A 21,299-nucleotide genomic window follows, 5' to 3' on the forward strand; every position below is an offset into this window, starting at 1 on the left:
TCTGTTTTGTTTTAATTCCCCTTCATTATTAGCGAACAATACTAAATCGTCCAGTTTTCAACTATTTCCATATTTCTGTATTCTACTTGTATATGTTTCACTTTTGTTTTCACTTTATGATTAGCGCCGGACTCAGTACTCCCCCACGTCTTAATCTTTCTTTAGTCGTGCAATCCTCCAATTGGTCCTTATTTTTCCTCCCTGGTTCCTTGTTGTTTTATATATACATTTGACATTGTTCCTTACCTTGATTTCTCTTTGTTGTAAACTATTCAATATTTAATTTCTCGGACGCTGTCATTTTGTTTTTCTTTTTTTTTTTTCCTTGTATTCGCACAACTTTCGAATCCAATCAGAAACAATCCCATCTAATCAGATAAAGTATCCAATGAACAACATAGAGTGTTTGAAATCCTCTGCTTGGATTGCCCACGTTCCTATATTGGCAAATCGACGTACTTCCGTTAGAGCCAACGAACACTTGTTGTTGGTTACTAATTCAGTCAGACAGTTCATCCACCCTTGCCCAGCATCATATCCATACCGGACATACAATCGATTTCAATAGAACCACAACTAACGCCCTACTTCACTCCTTCCAGTCCAGGATTATTCGAGAAGCTATCGAAATAGAGAAACGTCCAAACTATCTGAACACAAGGGACGCCAATTATATAGTTCACACTGCTCACACAGCTCCCCAGTTAGCTCAAAACCAGCAGTTAGTGTGTTAGTGTCAACAGTGTTCTTGATGGTAAGAATATTATTTTGATTTTCTATTTTAATCATATTATATTTTTCTTTCAGCTTTTCATTTACTTTCTAATTCTGTAGATTCTATTTTAAAACCTCAAATCTTAAAAAACTTTGTACCCTTATAAAATATGGTGGTTTTTAAAATAATCTACTGCTGTGAGTTTTTTTGTTATAGCTTCATTTGCTCGCCAGTTAATGTTCTAGATGACTTTTGTTAAGTATGAATGAACATTTTTCTTCAGTTTTTCCTCTTCATTTCTCCTTTAGAAAGTGGCTTCATTATCACTAGTGATACGGAAAAGATTGAAGATATAAACATAGTTGTCAAGTATTGTTGAGAAGTTGATGACGATAAGATTGAATTGAAGGTTTCGAAATAGTTGGCAGGTTGGCAATTTCATTAGTTTATAGAAAACTCTTTCATCTTTGTCGTCCCTGGTGCACAATCTACTTTTAGATCCAACCTCTATAGGATCGAAAAATATTAACGGCTTGTCCAAATAAAACCACTTCCAAAAATGCTTTGCCGATTAATCCACCAAAAACATCACTTTCCGTAGCACTATAATCCTCTATCAAAAAGCTGCAATCAATGACTATTGTGGTGGTAAGCTCGAAAAGTTGATCTCAATTTTCTTTAAAATGGTGAATATATTCAAGAGAGAATCCTGAATTTTTAATTCGAGAACAGTTTCACGCAAACATTGGAGTGCTAGCATAAGAGAACTACTATATAATTCTTTGTAGTGATTAGATAATTCCCTTTGCATATCCAGACTGCTGTGAATCACCAAGAGATGTGAATAAAGAATCGACTACCAACCATTTCCACAGAGTTGCCTCATTAACTTTTGTGGACTTGTGAATTTTTTATTGTCATCACTCTTTTTTACACATTTTAATAATTCCACAGTAAGTACCAAATTTCGATGGCTTTTCGTTTTACCCCAAATTTAAACATGAAATATATGAAATTTTATAGGAGAAAAGAGTCCGTACTCTGTCGATGTGAATATAATTAAACAAATCAGGCTCCTGGGGTAACTCTGACAACAACTAATGGCCGATTTAGGCACTAAACTAACCTCAATAAAATTGTTTGTCTGAATAGAACTCAAATCAATTAATTTCATTTCAAAAGAACAGTTTTCACAAAATAAATGGTATATCAACGTAAAATCAACTTTCTGATAAAAGCGACGTTGCTGGATGACTTTTAAACAGATATTCTGAACTGTCTTTATCATATGTCACTTCAAATCTGATTTAAGATACTGTCAAAAGTCGTGTCATTACAACTTAATTACTGAAATGTTGCTGAACTTTCAATTCATAATCATTCTTGAATAATCTAACTTCGAAAAGTATAAATAATTTAAATGTAAATTAGTAGAAATATTGCGAAATCAACAGATTATGTCTTCAAACACAAAAAAAGCTGAAGAATTGATCGCCGAAGCCGAAAAGAAAGTGACTTCAAGAGGATTGTTCAGTTACCTTTTCGGTAATTCTAAAAAGAAAGATGAAGCATTAGAATGTTACCGAACAGCTGCAATTCTGTTCAAAATGGCGAAAAACTGGAGTGCTGCTGGTAAAGCTTTTGTCGAAGTAGCGAAGTTGTCTGCTAAAAACGGAGACCGATACGATGCCGCTATAGGTTATGTTGATGCTGCGAACTGCTATAAAAAAAATGATGTTCTAGACGCTATTAATTGTTTCATAAAAGCTATAGAGATATATACAGAGATGGGACGTTTTGCTATAGCAGCCAAACACTATCATACAATTGCAGAATTGTATGAGCGTGAGATCGTCGATCTTAAACTCGCCATGCAGTATTACGAGCAAGCTGCTGATTACTATAGAGGAGAAGATAATAATTCTTCGGCCAATAAATGTCTTTTGAAAGTAGCACAATACGCGGCACATTTTGGAAATTACGAAAAGGCTGTACAAGTATACCAAGAAGTAGCTTATTTAGCACTAGGAAATGCTTTATTACAATACAGTGCAAAAGAATCTCTGTTTAAAGCTGCGCTTTGTCATTTGTGTATCGATGTATTTAATACACAACAAGCGTTAGAAAGTTATGTGAAAAAATATCCTTCCTTTAATGAATCTCGAGAATATAAATTTTTAACAACTCTTATTCGTCACATTGAAGAAGAAAATGAAGAAGGATTTAGCGTTGCAATAAAAGAGTATGATTCCGTTTCTCGACTTGATCAGTGGCATATATCAATTCTTCTGCGAATTAAGAAGCAACTTTTCGACAGTCCTGATTTACGTTAACGTATTTTCTACAGATGCTATTCGCAAAATATAAAAGAAATTTATTAAACTTTTATAACCACATTACATTTGATATTACATTACGTACACCTCGAGAACTAATTTTAACTGCAAATAATAACGAAGCTTATGTGCCATGTGTTTTTTTTTTTGAAACAACATCTTCCACACTAATTATCACTTGAAATACAAAACTTTTCAATCGCCTCATGATAGATACGAGTATGATTATGTTTAAGGTGCAAGCAGGTGAAAGCAGATAGAAAGAGATTCTTAGCGCCGCGCGGACTGGCTGCAAGCGGCAGGTTATATGTGACCAATATGCAAGCCCTTTATCATAACAGACGCTCCTTTTGAATTATAGCCAATGTAGCCTAACCGTTTATTAACAATAGAATACAAAACAGACCTTGAAACTTCTGGAAATTCCGTAGACAAAGCAGTAATGGTGAATCTGTGGTTTCTTTTAAGAAATTACAACAACTCGTTGAAACAGATCATCTGAAACCACAGATTTGCGTGTTTGGCCCCCTTCATCATGCACATCATTACAGCCATCTTTAAACTTTCGACACCATCACACATGAAGTTTTCCCCTTACATACGACTCATTCTCCTATATATTTCTGCACCACTATCGCCTTTAGCCTGTAGAAAACGAATCACATTTCGCAATTCACACTTGGCTGGAGCATCAATAATGTTTATGTGGCTGTAGCACAACGCCAACTGACGCCTGATGTCAACAATGGCGGAGTGATTGGAGGTTGAAAAAAAAACGGATCTCGTATTCTCCCATTTGAAAAAGCGTAGAACTGGAGAGGGGTATCAATGGATTAATTTCTTATATACTGGAAATAGCTATATAACTGGCCGATTGGTATGTTAAAAATATTCCTTAATGAAGTCACTATCTATGAAGAATTTGAAAAGTACAGAGTGTACAAACAATTTTTTCGCATTCACTTACCAACCAAAATAGTTTATATTGGAAATTTAGGATGAATTTATTAAATCAATTCCTCGCTATTCATTATTAAAAACTGAATTACGCTGAATAGAGAAACAACAATAAACAGAACAAGCAGCTGAAACCTACTTACTATTACGCCTATGCGTATACTATTATGCCTTGCCTAGCTTCATAACTCAGAAAACCAGCGTGTATTTTGGAAGTACCTCATCAACTTACTCCATAAAAACCACAAAATTCAATGAACTGTTTTTTCTTGACGAATTTTAGAATTCTAGATAACTAGCAGAACTCGACAGACGTTGTTCCGTCTTAACTATAAATATTGAATTCGAATTTTTTATTATTTTTTTCTTACTAAAAATAGTTTTGAGGGTATTCGGACATAACAGGCGAGTTATAACTGGCCAAGTGAAAAATATGGATTTTAAAGATTAATTTCACGAACACTTAGCTATAACCAAATGCTAAACACACTGGAAATTGCGAATCGAAAGGTATCGGTATCGCAAGTCGGATGCCAACATCATATTGGTTAGTAAGAGAAATGATCGATTTGTATCTATGTCATTAAATCTTCAGCTATCTTATTTTGAAAATGAAAATTCATTTCGTTGACATCATCGTTTTTTACGGCCAATGTAACTCTTTCACTCAACCATACAGTATCTTTGTAATTTCGAGCAATGTTTGAGAAAACCTTCTTGGTGAGCTCGGGCTTTGTTTCCATGAAGTGACCAAAATTGATAGGAAATATATTCAGTCAATGTGTTAACAGGTTTTGCATGAAGTTTATGACTTTTAGCATTTTAGCACTTTAAGTCCCTTGGCATATTCAGACTGCTGTGAATCACCAAGAGATGTAAACATAGAATTGACTGCTAACCGTTTCCACAAAGTTGCCTCTTGAAATTTGGTAGATTTTGCTATAAATTTTTTATTTTCATCACTCTTTTTCACACACTTTTAGTATACGTTAAATTCGTTAACTGGCGTTAATCGTGATATTACTGGCAGTGTTTAGCGAAAATCACCTGCCAATAGAATCCCCGCCAAACCGGTTCTGGTTATTTCGTAAATCTTGCAACGTGCGGTCTGATACTTCCGAATATTTTTTTGTGTGAGCATCTAAGGAAAAAAATCCGCCTGTTTCATCGTTCACTACTTTCATTAGCGTACCGTAGGCATATTTTTGTTGCTCGTTCAAAATAAGAACGTTTTTTAAAACAGTGTCTTCTAATGCCTCGGAATTATATTGGATTTCGTTGTCATTCCTAATTTTATTAATCCTTTGTTGGTATGCATCAAACACATATCTTATATAAAGTTTATGCTTCATAGTACACTTCTTCGTTGATTTGCAAAATTGCATTTGATGTTCTTAAACTCTAAAGATAGTTAAGAATTCTTGAAGTTTTTAATTTTTCGCTCAATTTTCATAGAATCGTCAAGTTTTAAGCAATCATATTATTTTTCTTGGTGTTTCCCCTTTTACCATAGTCTCTATTTATTGTGATTTTTCATAATATGTTGAAGTACTTTTATTTAGTGTTCTTCTGGTGGTTTCCATAAAATTCAAGTCCTTCTTCATTCCTTTCAACACTAGTTTGGTGTTTTTGCCTAGCCAAGAAATCCTTAATATCACCCATATTTTTATGACTTTCTATATTATCTTTATTACTATGGTTATTGTTCATAATACTTTTTGATACAAAAGTATTGAGCAGCTAACGAAATTAGTTCCGACATGAAAGCTGCGACTTTTTCATAGTTTTTTCACTAGAGTCTGCTTGAATCTTCCATTCTTAACAGGATTCCTATGGATCAAAGATTTCTCTTAAGATGTCTGATATTGAATTTGAGCGGAATAGCCTTGTCTAGCGGATTGAAGGAGATTATAGGCGTTTTTATCTTTAATAATATGCACACACTTCTTTTTTATACATTCATGCAAAAACAAAAGTTTATTGAACTCTATTTAGTGGAAAAACTAGTTCTTCTCGACTCGACTCATCTGCCATTTTACTATAGCTTTTTGTGCAATCATCGTCAATAAATCTGAAAGCTTGAATAAGTAGTAGACTGTCGTTCCTGTCATAAATACGTTTCGTCAACTCTCCTGTATCATTTATAAGTTTTCTCCAACTTTCCTCGTCCTCTTATGCACATTGCACTCAAATCAGCTTCGTGAAAATTCCATTTCGGGTCATTTACCTTTAGACAAGTAAACTTGAGTAAAATATGAGTTTTAACAAAGCTTCAATAAATTTTAAAAAAGTTTTCAAATTGAAAGATCGGAATTTTTCAAGTTTTTACGATCTGAATCGTGCACAAGGGAAATCGTCGGAAACTACAAAAATACGATAAAATATGAAATAATGTTATTACAGATGCTATTGAAGAAATAATATTCTGCAATTCTTTTAGAAACGAGGAGTCAAGCTGTCGAAAAGACATTTTATGAATTTAAATAAATAATAATGATAAAAACAAAGCACTAAACTAAAAATCGTAAATAATACCTTTAATCACCACTATGAGCAGCCAAAACCAAACAAAATCTATCATTTAATGCAAATAAGAATACGAAACTAGTGAAATTCCCTATTTTGGTCGCGGTAATGGATATTATAAACGCTTATTAATTACTGGACTTTCGCATTTTAAAAATATTTTTTTAAGGATTTCCTACGTGGTCGTAGAAAAATAGTGTACACAACTCGTTGGAAAGTGTATTTCGCACTCTTTACTTTTCAGCACTCGCCGCTATGCAATAACAAGTGCGAAATGTATCTCTTTCCAAACTCGTTATGTAATATACTATCACATGCATTTCAAATGGTAAAACTTATATTTAAATTCAAAGAACTTAAAATTAATATCAAGAGGACAAACTTGGTGAGAATTTTTTTTTGTCGGAAATGAATCACTCTTTATATACGTATATTATTCTTTTGTTGCTAAATTATCTTGATTTTAGGTCTTTTCTTTTTATGTATGTCTGTCTTTTCTGAAAATTAGTTTTCAAAACAGGTAAAAATTTGACATTTTCACCTATTCCAATTTTGGAAACTAATGATCAATCAGAAGAAACCTAAAGTCGGTACAATTTAGTGACAAAAGCGTATAAAAGACTCTAAGAAATAAGTAACTAATGAAAATATTATTATTACGTATCATCTTGTATAGTAAATAGACAAGGTTATCTAGACATTTAGAAACTATTAAGATGTACCTTTCGCAAAGATTTTTCAGTAATCCATGAAAACAGTATGAAAGTACTTACATTAGTGGTAGGTATCTATATCAAATTTGTTTAATTTATTAATAAGCTAAATAATTCAAATTTTTGTAACTGCAAATATCCTTCACAGACTTCGTTACGTCTAGTTCCTACTCTCTTTCTCTTTGGTTTCTATTGTAGCCCGTATTGATTTATAGATGTACTTCCAGGACTCCTCTGATTCTAACAAACATTCTATCTCGTTGGCAATATTGAAACTTCGTCCACGTTTCTGGTTATGCACTTCTTCCCCTCTGAAACAGTGGTAGAGTATATGCTCGGCCTCGTTTTCTTCATTACGTGCATTTAGGAGTGTCTAGTCTCCGCCTGGTTTAAAGGTACCTCCGAAAGCATCCATGGCCTGTGAGTCCTTGTGTTAAGAGATAGTCAGTTTCCCCATGCTTCCCTTCTGTTCACCTAGACTTCGATAATAGGAATTAGTCGGTGGGTCCATCGGCATATGTTCCGTTGTCCCATTTCACTTGCTACCTCTGGATAAGATTTGTTCTTGGGTCAACCTTCGACACTCGTCGTACCTATCTTTTCTCTCTTTTAATAGTGTTCAATACCCGTGTAAAATTCGGTAAATATCTAACAAGCCATCAGTCCACGTGGACTCATCATCTCCACTGTTTACCAATGAAAAAATCGAATCGTAAACATAAATGCATTTCTATTGGCTGAAGCCGTATGTACACAATTTCATAGAAATATTCCTGCAAGAAAGTCTGCGATAAACATTGGCGTGGCTCGGTCGGTTAATTTAATTTATAATTTTCTACAAATAAATAGAAATACAGCGTTCTTTAAATAATGGTACCGTCTGGTACCCTGTTTAAGCCAAACGCCTTTACAGGTAGATACATTGTACTCGTCTATTTACGTTTTATAATTTAATATTCAGTTGTAGTAAAAAAACTAGGTAGAATAATGATTTTTTTCCTAGTTCCAAGTAGGACTACAATTAAGTGCATCTGTCTAAATAACGGCGTATACTGCCGTCCAATTTATAATGAATCGATTGCCTTTCAATGAATCGCATAAGGTATACATAATTTTAAAAGTATTTATAAAAATATTACATTTATAAAATAAGGTATCTACGCCTATAGTAAATCAAGCAAAATTGTCGGCAAGGATTTTCATACTCTGCAATTGATATTTGAAGAACTATAACTCTTAACTGAACTAAGAAGCTCCAAAACTGTTGAAAAATCAAATAAAAAAGGGGAATACGTATAAGAAGAGTACTAAACTGAGAGATTGAACAGATCTAGGAAAAAAGAAACTTATGCTCTAGCATTAATGTACAAAATATTCTAGCAAAATTATTTTCACTTGCATTCGTTGCCAAGTAAACAGAAAATAGGAATTTTTACTGAAATGGCGAGGATTATGCTCCCAAAAAGATTGAAAATAGTTGAAACATAAAATTCAGAAATTATCAAAAAAAATAATTTTATAAGCAGTAAATATAAAAAAAAGCTCGAAATATCTTATATCAGAAACACCAACTTTGCAGCCACAATACCTTAAATCTTAAAATTTCGGTCGTTTGGTATGTGGTAGTAGATAACACTGTATATTCGAAGGTATTTGTCGTTAAAACACTAAATCAAACCGAATAAAGAAGCAAAAATGACGAAGCAAGCAGCTGAAGTGACGAACAAATCATTTTTTGATTATGTGGAATTGAAAATAAAATATCAAATGCCTCAAGATTTTTAAAAAAGCACGTGATCATTGAATGGTATTTCAAAATTTGAAACTGCGGCGTATGAATTCCTGTTATTATAATATGCTGCTCCGATATTATTTCAAAAAATAGATCTCCAGATGTTTATAAAATTTTTATTTTGACACGTTCATTTCTATTTATCCAATATACTATTATTTTGACTTTGATGTATTTATGGTGGTTGCAACTGCTTGTATCGAACCTTTTTGTTCGATTTTCCTTTTTTTGTCTCGAAGATACATTCTGGAAAAATCTATTTGGCGCAAACAAATAAAATAAAATTATTACGAATGGCTGGTTACGCAGATAACAGATTACAGAAAAATGAAAATTTATAGACTTGTTGCCAATATTGGAAGTGACAATTAGTATTTTATTTTATTAAGATTAATGTGTCTCGACTGCTTTGGTCATTGACACATCGCAGGAATTGCAGGTATTAATTACAGTAAAATTAAATCGCTTACAGTAAATCAATGTCTCTCAGGATTGAAAAAAAAAGCTGTCGACGTTTCACTACACTTTAAAACATCGCAATAGGATGATAACATTAATTGAAAATCAACAAATCGCGTATTAATTTATTGAATTTATAGAATACAAAACATCCATTTTTATTTTTGATAAGATAAAAATTAGTTTTTTGGTAATTTTTAAAAGATAAATAAAAATCGACGTTTCAACTTGAGTCTTTATCACAATATGATATTGACATAGACATCATGAACATCAAAATAAGAATAAAATCAAACTAGAACTTTCTTCACGACCACGATTTTTCCCGTTCCACTTAGTCCAAAGCGTTATTTACGAGGCGTTTTGAGATAAATATTAAGGAATGGGAAAACAGATAAAATGAAGCGAGAGATTTAGGACTTTAATATAATGTGTAAGTTATTGAATTTTTTAGTGGAGTGCTTAACTTATTTATTGAATTTCTTCCGCGATGATAGTAAAATATTTGGTGGTGCGTCAAAAGAATGCTTCAAAAGTACATACTTATAATATCCCACACGGCATCAAATAATGAGATGGATTCTCATGGTTCCAATCTGCGTTGCTTAAGTTTCGAAAAGTCTGCGAATTCTTTCAACGACCCACTCTTGACAAGGTCGTGAACGTTAGTCATGACGTCGTGAGTGACGTTCTAGCCGCGATCACAACGATCTTAGTGAACCAAACAAGAATTTCAGGTGCTGTGAACGCTTAGAGGAATGCACCCCGTGTAGTACTAAAACCATCTGTCATCAGCATCTTGTGCTATACGTGCGTCATATGTCACCATCCATCTTGTATCTTGTATGTCATTCGGTCCCAACGAACTTGTGCGTCATCTGTCATCAGCCATCAAGGTTACTAAAATAATAGTAGGTTTGTGGCATGCGCATGTTTTTGTAAAGAAACGATCAGCTGGTAGAACACCAGCTAGGTCATTATGTTTACATTTTTGTTTATATTTTTATGTCAAACAGAACCTCACTAACATTATGTTTGAGTTATAAGGATGTGTGTTATCTCTTGCTGATTTGGCTATACAAACGAATATATTTCTAGCTAACGAATTTATTGAGACTTGTTGCCGTTCTCACAGTTGTGAAGAACCGGTGACGTCACTTGTCTACTGCGCATCTTGTTATTGTCACAAACCTTCTATTATTCTATTAACCTTGCTTGCCATGATCACTTTTCTGTATCCGTGTTATATATTCTGTTCTAGATTAGAAATTTTTTAGGGAACATCAGACCTTTTGCTACAAAGTCAACACGCGAATCTTCACATTATCTAATCATTTTATAATTGTATATGGTATGAAAGTGTGAATTTTTGAATATTCATGTTATAAATTTCATAAGTATAATTTTAAGCCAAACAAATGTCTTATCACATAAGTGATAATTTCCTTTGTTTGACTGTATAAAATTTTCGAACCGAATCTCATGCGAATTTGAATTAATCTACGTAAATTTCCGGAAATATTTTAAGCTCTAGAGAGATTATAAATGAACTTTTTCTTATATTTACCAGAAAATTATAAAAAATAAAGTAATACTCACTCTACTGCTGCGTTTGAAACAGCCACAGCTGATTTTATTTCATTTTGTAACATCAATATTTTTATCAAGAGCTCGTAACAAAGTTCATGTTTTCCAACTTGAACCGCCCTCTGAGCATACTCTTGAGCTTTGTGCATATCTCCCAATTTCAATAAGCATTGTCCTGAAAACACACTCGGCTAATTGTTCCCAAAAAATCATATTCGTCAAAAGTATATTTGCAAAACATAAATTTCGGTTACTATCTTACTTAAATTAACGCGACTTTTTTAAGTCGCCATTTTGGTTACTTCAACGATCTTAAGTTTAAACTTTCTAAATGCACTTTGGCTTTCACACCTATTATTTTTGATAAATTATATTCGAAGCCTAATGTAACATTGCAACATTTATATTAGAGAAACTTACAAAAAATGAATTACTGCAAAAAACTATAGACAACGCTCCAACTTCGTTTACGTTTAGATAACATAACATTTTTAATATGCGAGATACGGAAAATGTACAAGATACAAAAAATTAAATCTTATAGATATTGTTCCCATCACACATGATTATCCTGATTATCCTTCTTGTAACCACTTTGTATATTACCAAAAAAAAATCTATCTTTCTCCTCTATCGATTGATAAAATTAACTTTACCCATCGGAGCCAAAATATGGCGTTATATGTAGGGCCAAATTTTGAGTTTAGAATTTTTTCCTCACCTCGGTAGCTATATACAAAATGCGCATACACCTAACAACACTACTACGAGCCCCCCGGTGCAATTCGGGGCCACTATCGAGGGGGTAGTGGGGGAGACCCAAAAATATTTCGAAACTATTTCAATTATAGGCACTCAAAATCATAAAGATTTCTAAAAATTACTGCTTCAAGCTCAATATTTAGCGATTCCTGGACGCCACCCAAAGAGGGGGAAATTTAGTGTTACCACATCAATTACTAGGTTATGTCAAGACGATTCGCGCTGGCATAGCGACGTCCCAAAATGACGGAGAAACCAAATTTTCCAACCCTATTCGGAACTTTCTCTCACGAATTTCCCTCCATGTATCCCCTCAAATTTCTTCCATGAGATTGTGGTTATTTTTTTCTCTTCAAAACGTACTTTCCGTTTTTTCGCTATCGTGTAAGGTAAAAACGTTTCACACTCTCACGTGTGGTACTATGAAAATTCCGACTTTTGGCTCCACCTAGACTCCCAAAAAGGGGAACAATCGCAAAAACTCGAATATCTTTGAAATGAGAAAAATCAGGTCTCTCTCGCTAGGCTATAGATTTCTCGAACTTTTCCTCGTAAATCTTTTCGAATCAAAAATGGGCAACTAGCTCAAATAATAAAAACGTGGATTTCAGTTGTAGGGGAGCGGAGGGGGTAATTGTCATATTTTTTTTTCTGACGGCGTTCACTCGTAGGGATTTTTTTTGAAGGTCTCATATTCGAGGCTCTTTCTCATTCTCATTCTGATAGTAAGTTTTGGGTACTAAATTTTTTTCTCCAAATTCGATTCTCTATCCATCTATTTAGTATTTTCGACAGCTAGCGTATTCAAAAAATCGGTTATGTTCGTTATTAATGGGAGTTTTTGAAACGGTTCATACTGAACATACTATTTACACCACCACTACACCAACACTCACAATTACACTGTATGACGCGCGTTTCGATAACCAAGTTACTGTCTACAGAGACTGAAGATGATCTAAAACCTATTAACTCAATTTACCTGCTTCATACTAATTTTTGCCACCAATAAACCTTCTACCGCAAAAAAATAATTCCAGCCGGAAAACCACCTTGGCGCGAATCTTCAAATTTATTCTTTAGCTATGGCAATTAATTATTGGATACATTTTCTGACAATTTTATATTATCAATATTTATGTCATGATTGAGACTGGCAGCGTAATCAGAAATACTCTAAATAATACTATGTGCTCTTTAAACCGGACAACAACGGATCTCTTAGTCTGCCCAATATACTTCCCGTCACAATCACTACATCTAAATTCATATATACTATTCTGACAGTCACAATCATTACAGAAATATTAATAATGTAAAATTGTTAGAAAATGTGTCCAATAATTAATTGCCATAGCTAAAGAATAAATTTGAAGATTCGCGCCAAGGCGGTTTTCCCGCTGGAATTAATTTTTTACGGGAGAAGTTTTATTAGTGGAAAAATTTAGTATAAAACAGGTAAGTCAAGTGAATAAGTATTAGTTTACCTTCAATCCCTGAAAACGATAACTTGGTTATCGAAACGTGCGTCAGACAGTGTAATTGTGAGTGTTGGTATAGTGGTAGCGTGAACAGTGTATTCAGTATATATTTATCTGACAATAATTTCTAGTAATGTTCTTTTTGTGTTTATTCTACTCAAAATTTAAATGAAACTTTTTCTACAAGACATAAGTATGGTTTCTCAAAACATGAGCAAAAAGATGTCGGGAGTTTTTGATACAAGATACGAAGTTATGGAATAATAATAACTAAATAGACTAAAAATTCTTTAATTTTTACCTAAATAATAGTAAACGTGCCAATCCGGATGATTTAAAAAACGCTCAGCTTCCAAATATGCTTCCATAGCTAACTTATATCTTTTCATTGCAAATCTATAATGGATACTATATAAATAAACTGTACTTATGTATACTAAAAATAAAAATTTTGATCTATCCCGTAGCAGCCGCCATCAATTATTGATAATTTATAAAAAAAAATTTATACTATGGAACTACAAATTTTACTTAAACTATCTTTTTTCTATGTGAACCATTTATAAAAATTCACTTTTTTTGAGTTCAACTCCGTTTTTATTTTGAATTTTTATAATTGAATTTATTGTTATAATCTTCTTATTTATTTATACAGTTTTTTCAAGTACGAAGCGGAGGAGTGAATTTATACACTAAACTATTCACTAACACGTATCTAATTTATTTCACTACAGCGCTTGGTTTTTCACTATTCATTATCAGAGATTTTGAGATCTCTAGAATCTCGTAAATAAACAAAAAAAGCCTTCGAATAAATTGTTTTTACAAAAACAGATACAACATAATGTAAACAGGTAGCAAAAAATATCTGAACTAAACTAATACATGGAATTAGCCGCCGTATAATTAGCGCATTTGCCAAAATCCTCTTACATATATTTCCATAGCACTACCATTAATATATTTATATATTTCATTCTCAAATTTGAAGAATATTGACGATGTAGGGCATCTTTAAAAGATCCAAGGGAGTTCGATAATCGGCAAATGCTGGTATTAGATTAAAAGGATTACCGTTCGCCTATTAACTGTATCTTTCCCTTCACGGCTGATTCAAACTTTTATTTCCAATAATGTCTTAACAATACAGGAATTTCAAATTTTGTTGCACTCTATATTATTTACAAAGAGAGAATGTTAAAAAAATGTAAAGCATAAAATTGGAGACTTGTTTCAACAAATTACGACATGTGTAAAGTGGAGCGTAGACATTTTCACATATGAAAACCGACTTCACGTATGAGACACCTTCAGTATAATCATCGCATTTTGTGAAGAATAGTTTTGTTTCATCACATCAATGATGCGCATACCCAAAATTAACAAAACTGTGCTAGAATAAATTGCCCCATCCACCATATCCACCTGATCTGGCTTCCTCCGGCCACTTTCTCTTCCCAAACAAATGGTGATAGTTGCAACAAACGCCTATTTCGCAGAGTTTGATAGTTTGAAAAAATTGAAAATACGTTGAACTGTATATGTAAACCGTAAAAACACCGTCTTATGTACGTGAAAAGTTCACAATGGATGCTTTTCATCTCGGAAAACAATCAAAATCCGATTTTATAGAGGGCTATTTACTAACTAGCAGGTGTGCGTAACTATAAATTCACAATTCTATACATATTGTTACGAAAAAGTTCGCGAAATAGGTCCTCAAGCCGACCCTTTCCGGCTATTATGGAATTCTAAAATCACGCTTCCAACAATTTATTGTTGAATGTATCAAATGAGTTTAAAAACCTAACTATCCAACCAAAGAGTTTTTCAGTAGATAATTCGTTAGAATTTACCTAGAAAGTAAAGAAATTAAAGAGGGGGAAATTTTAATCTCCTTTGAGGTCAGAGGTCCTTACTGCCCAGCGGGCCGATACCGCAAAACTCGGGTATTTTAAGGACTCACTGAATAATTTTGGAGCTGATATAATGAAAGAATGTCTATAATTGACAAAAATACGTATAGAGCAAAATTATTTCCAGCCAATCTCGCAGATCTTGGGGTATCTCAAGGACTCACTGAACTCTATTAAATTTGGAGCTAATATGATGGAAGAATGTCTATAATTGACAAAAATACGTATAGAGCAAAATTATTTTCAGTCGATTTCGCAGATCTTGGGGTATCTCAAGGACTCACTGAACTCTATTAAATTTGGAGCTAATATGATGGAAGAATGTCTATAATTGACAAAAATACGTATAGAGCAAAATTATTTTCAGTCGATTTCGCAGATCTTGGGGTATCTCAAGGACTCACTGAACTCTATTAAATTTGGAGCTAATATGATGGAAGAATGTCTATAATTGACAAAATACGTATAGAGCAAAATTATTTTCAGTCGATTTCGCAGATCTTGGGGTATCTCAAGGACTCACTGAACTCTATTAAATTTGGAGCTAATATGATGGAAGAATGTCTATAATTGACAAAAATACGTATAGAGCAAAATTATTTTCAGTCGATTTCGCAGATCTTGGGGTATCTCAAGGACTCACTGAACTCTATTAAATTTGGAGCTAATATGATGGAAGAATGTCTATAATTGACAAAAATATGTATAGAGTACAAAACGAATTTTACAGACCCGAAGAAACAGCTATGGGCAATTTTATCTATCACTGACCGTTAATGAACTGTTCATTACTCACTTTGAAAAGCAGATTAGTCAAAAGAGCTTCAGTATTTTTCAAGTGGTACATGTATGTGCACGATAGCAAATTAATGTAGAAGATTTTATTTTAAAACTCAATTCAAAATGGCCATCCATTCTGTTACATACGTAATAGAAAATTAAAAAAAAAAAAAGATTTTTAGATATTTTAGTAATTGAAAATTGTAATAGGCTAGAATTTTATGGATTTAGGTGCAGATATATCCCAGCTACTTATTCCCATTTCCTAGTGCATCGTTTCATTCTTCTTCCACTTAACATCGAGAGATACAATAAGAAAAGAAAGTTTATCGGGGATTTGACCCTACTTAATGGTGATGGTAAGAGAATTGTAAATAGAAAAACAAAAAAAATTACTCTGATACCTATTAATCCTGTTTTTACAGAGGGATTGGAAAGAATTTTTGACAAAGTGGGCAGACTAAGAGATACATTAATGTTCGATTTAAAGAGCACATAGCAAAAATCGAAAAATCGGGTATTGCTGATCACGCTGCTATAAAGATATATAATGTGAAATTGTTAAAAGCATTGTGATTGTTAATTGTGAGAACAGTTTATATAAGAACAAAGAGCCCTATTCATTACTCTATACCTATGGCCCGCTAGAATTGTTGTTCGTGGTGAGTTAAGTCATGTTAATAGATTTTAGTTCACTTTCGGTCTCTGAAGATGATGACTTTGTTTAGAAACGCGCATCAAACAGTGTAATTGTTAATGGTGGTATAGTGGTGGTGTAAGCAATCGATATGTTTCTTCCAGATTTATTTTCACTCTCTTATTGTGTCGTTTCTGACCTGACCTAAATTTGAAGTTCTAATTATTCTTCTTAAGGCGTCCATTTCCTTCACTATTATTTTTTTCTTTAGTTCTTTCAGTCTCTACTAATCATTGCATTGTAGATTCTCAGTTTTCGTTGCTTTCCTATTTCCTCCTTTTTTACATCAAACTAAATACACAAGATAAAAATTTCAGAAATTATGTGATATTAATATAAACCAAGGACACAAAGGAAAAATATCTCACCCATATTACCGTGTAAATTTATTATTAGAAATTTAATTTAGAGAAAACGTGCTTATGACAAAAAAGTACTCATCGACAAACTGATATCAAAGTAAGATACAATCTGTTAATAAATATTCAGGCAGATAGATAGGAAGGGATCAATTGAATGGCTACTGAGTTCTCCAGATCTGTTTCCTTTAAACTTCTTCTGACTCTCAAATGAAATTGCTTAAGCGAAATACAGGAAATCTTGTTGAGCTAAAGCACGATTAAAAAATGATTTTATATTAATTTCTTCACCCCAAATTGTTAGAGCTAAAAATATGAAGTAAACAAAATAACTAGCACAAGAAGAGACATCCAAAATATAACCTAGAAAGGTGAAATTATTTTCTTTGCATTGAATACTCTTTTGTAGTTGGTTCTTATTGAATTGAATGAAATTTAGATTAAAAAATAATTGAAACTGATACAGAATATTGTTAATTCTCTTACAGACATTTCGCTACTTCTTTCAAATAATCTGCATTATTGGGATTCAATCTCAAACAAGCTTGAAAAGATTCTAATGCCTCTTGAAACTTTTCTTCTTCACAAAAAATTTCTCCCTGAAATGTAATTTTTTTCGGATGTTAATTACTTGATATTTAGATATTTAGGGAAAAATCATGTAAAAAAACACGAAAAATATTGGCGTGATTCTTGGTTTCTAATAATGTTTTAAATAAAAGATGTTAATGATGAAAAAGTTGAAAAAGTATATAGTGAACATATACGAGAGTTGTCCGGAAAATCTAACAAAGACCACACATATTTTTTCCAATCATTTTTATTTTCCAGCATAGCTTCTTTTTAAGTCTTTATTTTTTCCTTTGACCTTTTCAACTCTTCCAAATAATAGTCCAATTCCTCCAAATAGATGTGTCCGTATAAGATAACGTCCTCGTCTGATGAAAGTCCCTGCGAAGGAAACTTTAGGATTATTTAATAAAAAAAGGCACGTGGACCAGATCGGGGCCATAAGGTCAACCAAAGCGAAATACTTTTTGTGAATGTTAACCATGACGATGGAAACCGCCTAGCTCTGATAGAAAAGCACTTTCTTCTTCTTAGAATGTGATTGTTTTTTGTATTTTCTCCCTTCACCTTATCAATCAATGATGGGTAATCCCTCCTAGTCTTACTTTTTGAAGATTTAAACAATCTAATGACTATCTCAAAAACTGTCACTGTTGATGAAACTCTTCAAAATAAATCCAAATATACGAAAAAAGATCGTCTGTCTTCAGGATAGAGACGGGGGTAAAACAAGGAGATTGTCTTCATTCTCATAATAAAATAGAAAAAAGAAAAGAACTATGAATTGTGGAGACAATAATTGGCTACAGAAACCTACAACCAAAAAAATTGACAGATTGACGAGTTAAAACGATCTGTATTTGGCAAAATGCTTCTAGTAAAATCATAAAAATTTCTATGTTTGGGTTTTCGGATACGAATACGAAACTAAAATATTTTCAAAGATAGCCGACGTCCGGTTCTACCGACTGTAACTTTTATATTTTATATAGATCACCCTGGAAATTAATACATTTTTGAAATCTACGTAAAATTTTACTATACTTTTGTGTAAAAGCATTTTACGAAAAATGCATACTTTTTGAGTTATTAATTTTTTTGTAAAAAACTTTACTGTTGCAAACCCATATAATTTATTTTTTTACGAGAATACCCTTAAAGATATGAAAATGCTTTCTGTCCGGTTGCTTTTAGCAGAGTCAGACGTATTTGAATCTATGTTGAAAAATTTTTCATTTTATACAGAGTGTGTATAAAAGTGTTCAAAGTTTAACTTCATAAATATCAGTTTTCTTAATTTTTTTAAATAGAACTACCAAGTTTATACCCAAATAAGGCAAACTCACGTAAACTTTCCTATACCTAAAACTCACCGTTATCTAGATATTAAATGTTTTCTGTAAATTTTTAGAGATGCAGGTGCGGTCTAAATTTTATTTTGACCCGTTGATACAAGCACTAAGTAATAACAAAGTATTTTTCTTTTTCTTGTCAAGGTCTGTAAATAAATCAAATCAAATTGTATATACTAATCCTATTTAAAATTTTCGTGTTTTCCGAGATATTTGAGGTTTTGAATTTTTAGTAGGTTTTCTAATAAATGACACTTATTTAACTGTCATTAGTCAATTGTTGATACAATTTAAACCAGACCTGCATCTTTAAAATTTTATAGAAAACATTTAATATTTGGATAACGGTAAGGTTTAGGTATAGGAAAGTATACATGAATTTGCCTTATTTTTTACCCCTGAAAGTATTTAAATAGAAAAAACCGGATGGCTCCATTTAAAAAAATAAATAAATTTTATATTTATGTAGTTAAACTGTGAACACTTTTTATACACACCCTGTATAAAAAAAAAATTTTTTCAACATAGATTCAAATACGTCTACCTTGCTAAAAGCAACCGAACCAAAACCATTCTTATATCTTTAAGGGTATTCTCTTAAAAAATATATATTATTTATAAGGGTCTGCAACGGTCAAATTTGTTACAAAAAAATTTTAGACAAAAGTATACTAAAATTTTACGTAAATGTCAAAAATGTTTTAATATATAGGGTTCCATTTAAAATAACAGAACCGGAAGTCGGCCATCTTAGTTAAAAAGATCCGTATCCGAAAATCCAAACGTAAGTATTTTGCCATATACAGTTAGTTTAAACTCGTCGTGGGACACCCTGTATACAGCCGATATAATAACAGCAGCAGATATATTTAAAAAATGGAAGAATAAGTAAACATTAGGATAAAGGCAATAGAAGACCTGGGAATGGAACTAAATATAAAGATATATAAAAGAATGGGAGTCATTCACAAAAGAAAGCACCAATTCTCAATATTTGGGACTCATTTGCACAGAACACGGAAAAATTGATATAGAGAGAGCAAACAAAGTAATAAAATCAAAGCAAATCTGCTATGCCCTAAATAAGACAATTTTCGAAAAAAATAATTAGGTGAAAACATAAAAATAAAAGTATACAACTATACCCACATTAATATATGGAAGTGAAACTTTAGTAATGAATAAAAAGACATAAAGTAAAATAGTAGCAGCAGACATGAAGCACCTAAGAAAAATAGCTGGGAAAACGAGAATGGATAGGATGAGAAATGAGGTAACTACAGAAAAGCTCAAACACTAACCAATAAGAAACAAAATAGTTAAAAAATATTTAATCTAGTACGGACACATAAAGAAAAGAACGCCACAAAACCTAATAAGAGAAGTTACAGAAGCAAAAAGTTATAAGGAAAGGAAAGGAAGAAAAAGAAAACCAAGAAGAGCTTGGATATAATAAGTAGCACAGAAAGGAAGAAGACGAGGGAAAACAATAAAGCAGATGAATGAAGTTGCGTAAGACCGGAAAGTGTGGAACAAATGGATAAAAGGACAATTAAAAACTAAAATCCCAATACTCTGATGCTCGAAGGGACATGAAGAGCTCTAGAGAACAAGAAAAAGAAAATCAAACTTATTTTGCTTAAGCCGCATCATTAAGTTGTAGAAAATATTCAGGTCGAATATGTTTTATTGGCAAAATTGCGTAAGCGCAGCACTCTTCGCGCGAAAAGTTTACGAATGCATAATTATTCAGTCAGTATATGGCAAATAAGTTCTTTTTATACGCCGATGGCCCCTTCTATTTCTCTAATTTTAATCCGATGATCGTCCAATACCACTTGGCGAATTTTTTCGATGGCTGGCTGTCGCAATGTTTACAGGCCTGAACGCTCATAGTTAATCAAACTGAAACGGCCACATTTGAATTCAGCTACCCAACATTTTGCTATCGTAAATGATTGTGCATAGTCTAACCTCTCTTTCATTTGCGTAAGTGTATTGCCTACTTTTATTTTGCTCACTTATACGTTTATCAAATAAAAACTAAACGTTGAAAATAACTGAAATTTTAGTGAGAATATCTCAATATATGTGCAAATATATTCCCCAAATCATACTGATAAAAGCCAACATCTTCAGCTTGAGTTTGGAAACTTTTCAGACAACCCTCGTATTCTAACTCATTTTTAAAAAAAATCGATTTGAAATTGGTAAAATCGAGCTAATTAATTATACTGTTATAGAATGAAAAATGAGCAAAATTGCACAACTTGAACTCGCGTTCATTTGACTGCAAC

The 21,299-nt window shown here is 32.6% G+C and overlaps 2 protein-coding genes across 3 annotated transcripts in view; one reads left to right on the plus strand and one right to left on the minus strand.

The window, feature by feature from the left end:
- LOC130902136 (Bardet-Biedl syndrome 4 protein) overlaps positions 1-21,299 on the minus strand; it is a 61,426-nt gene that overhangs the window by 39,580 nt on the left and 547 nt on the right. For both annotated transcript variants that reach the window (XM_057813998.1, XM_057813997.1), the window contains exons 3-5: positions 17,567-17,679; positions 13,630-13,724; positions 11,098-11,260 (exon numbers count right to left, since the gene is read on the minus strand). In XM_057813998.1, coding sequence (XP_057669981.1) covers positions 11,098-11,260; positions 13,630-13,724; positions 17,567-17,679 — 371 coding nt within the window. The remainder of the gene's footprint in view (positions 1-11,097; positions 11,261-13,629; positions 13,725-17,566; positions 17,680-21,299) is intronic.
- Positions 1,970-3,111, plus strand: LOC130902140 (alpha-soluble NSF attachment protein-like). The gene has a single exon (XM_057814006.1). It carries the CDS (start codon positions 2,173-2,175, stop codon positions 3,046-3,048), a length of 876 nt encoding a protein of 291 aa, XP_057669989.1. The 5' UTR covers positions 1,970-2,172; the 3' UTR covers positions 3,049-3,111.

This window comes from Diorhabda carinulata, chromosome X, assembly GCF_026250575.1.
Source record: "Diorhabda carinulata isolate Delta chromosome X, icDioCari1.1, whole genome shotgun sequence".
Classification (NCBI taxonomy): domain Eukaryota; kingdom Metazoa; phylum Arthropoda; class Insecta; order Coleoptera; family Chrysomelidae; genus Diorhabda; species Diorhabda carinulata.

Excerpts from the sequence above, each read along its gene's own strand:
- LOC130902140 (XM_057814006.1), top strand. The coding sequence starts at position 2,173 with ATGTCTTCAAACACAAAAAAAGCTGAAGAATTGATCGCCGAAGCCGAA.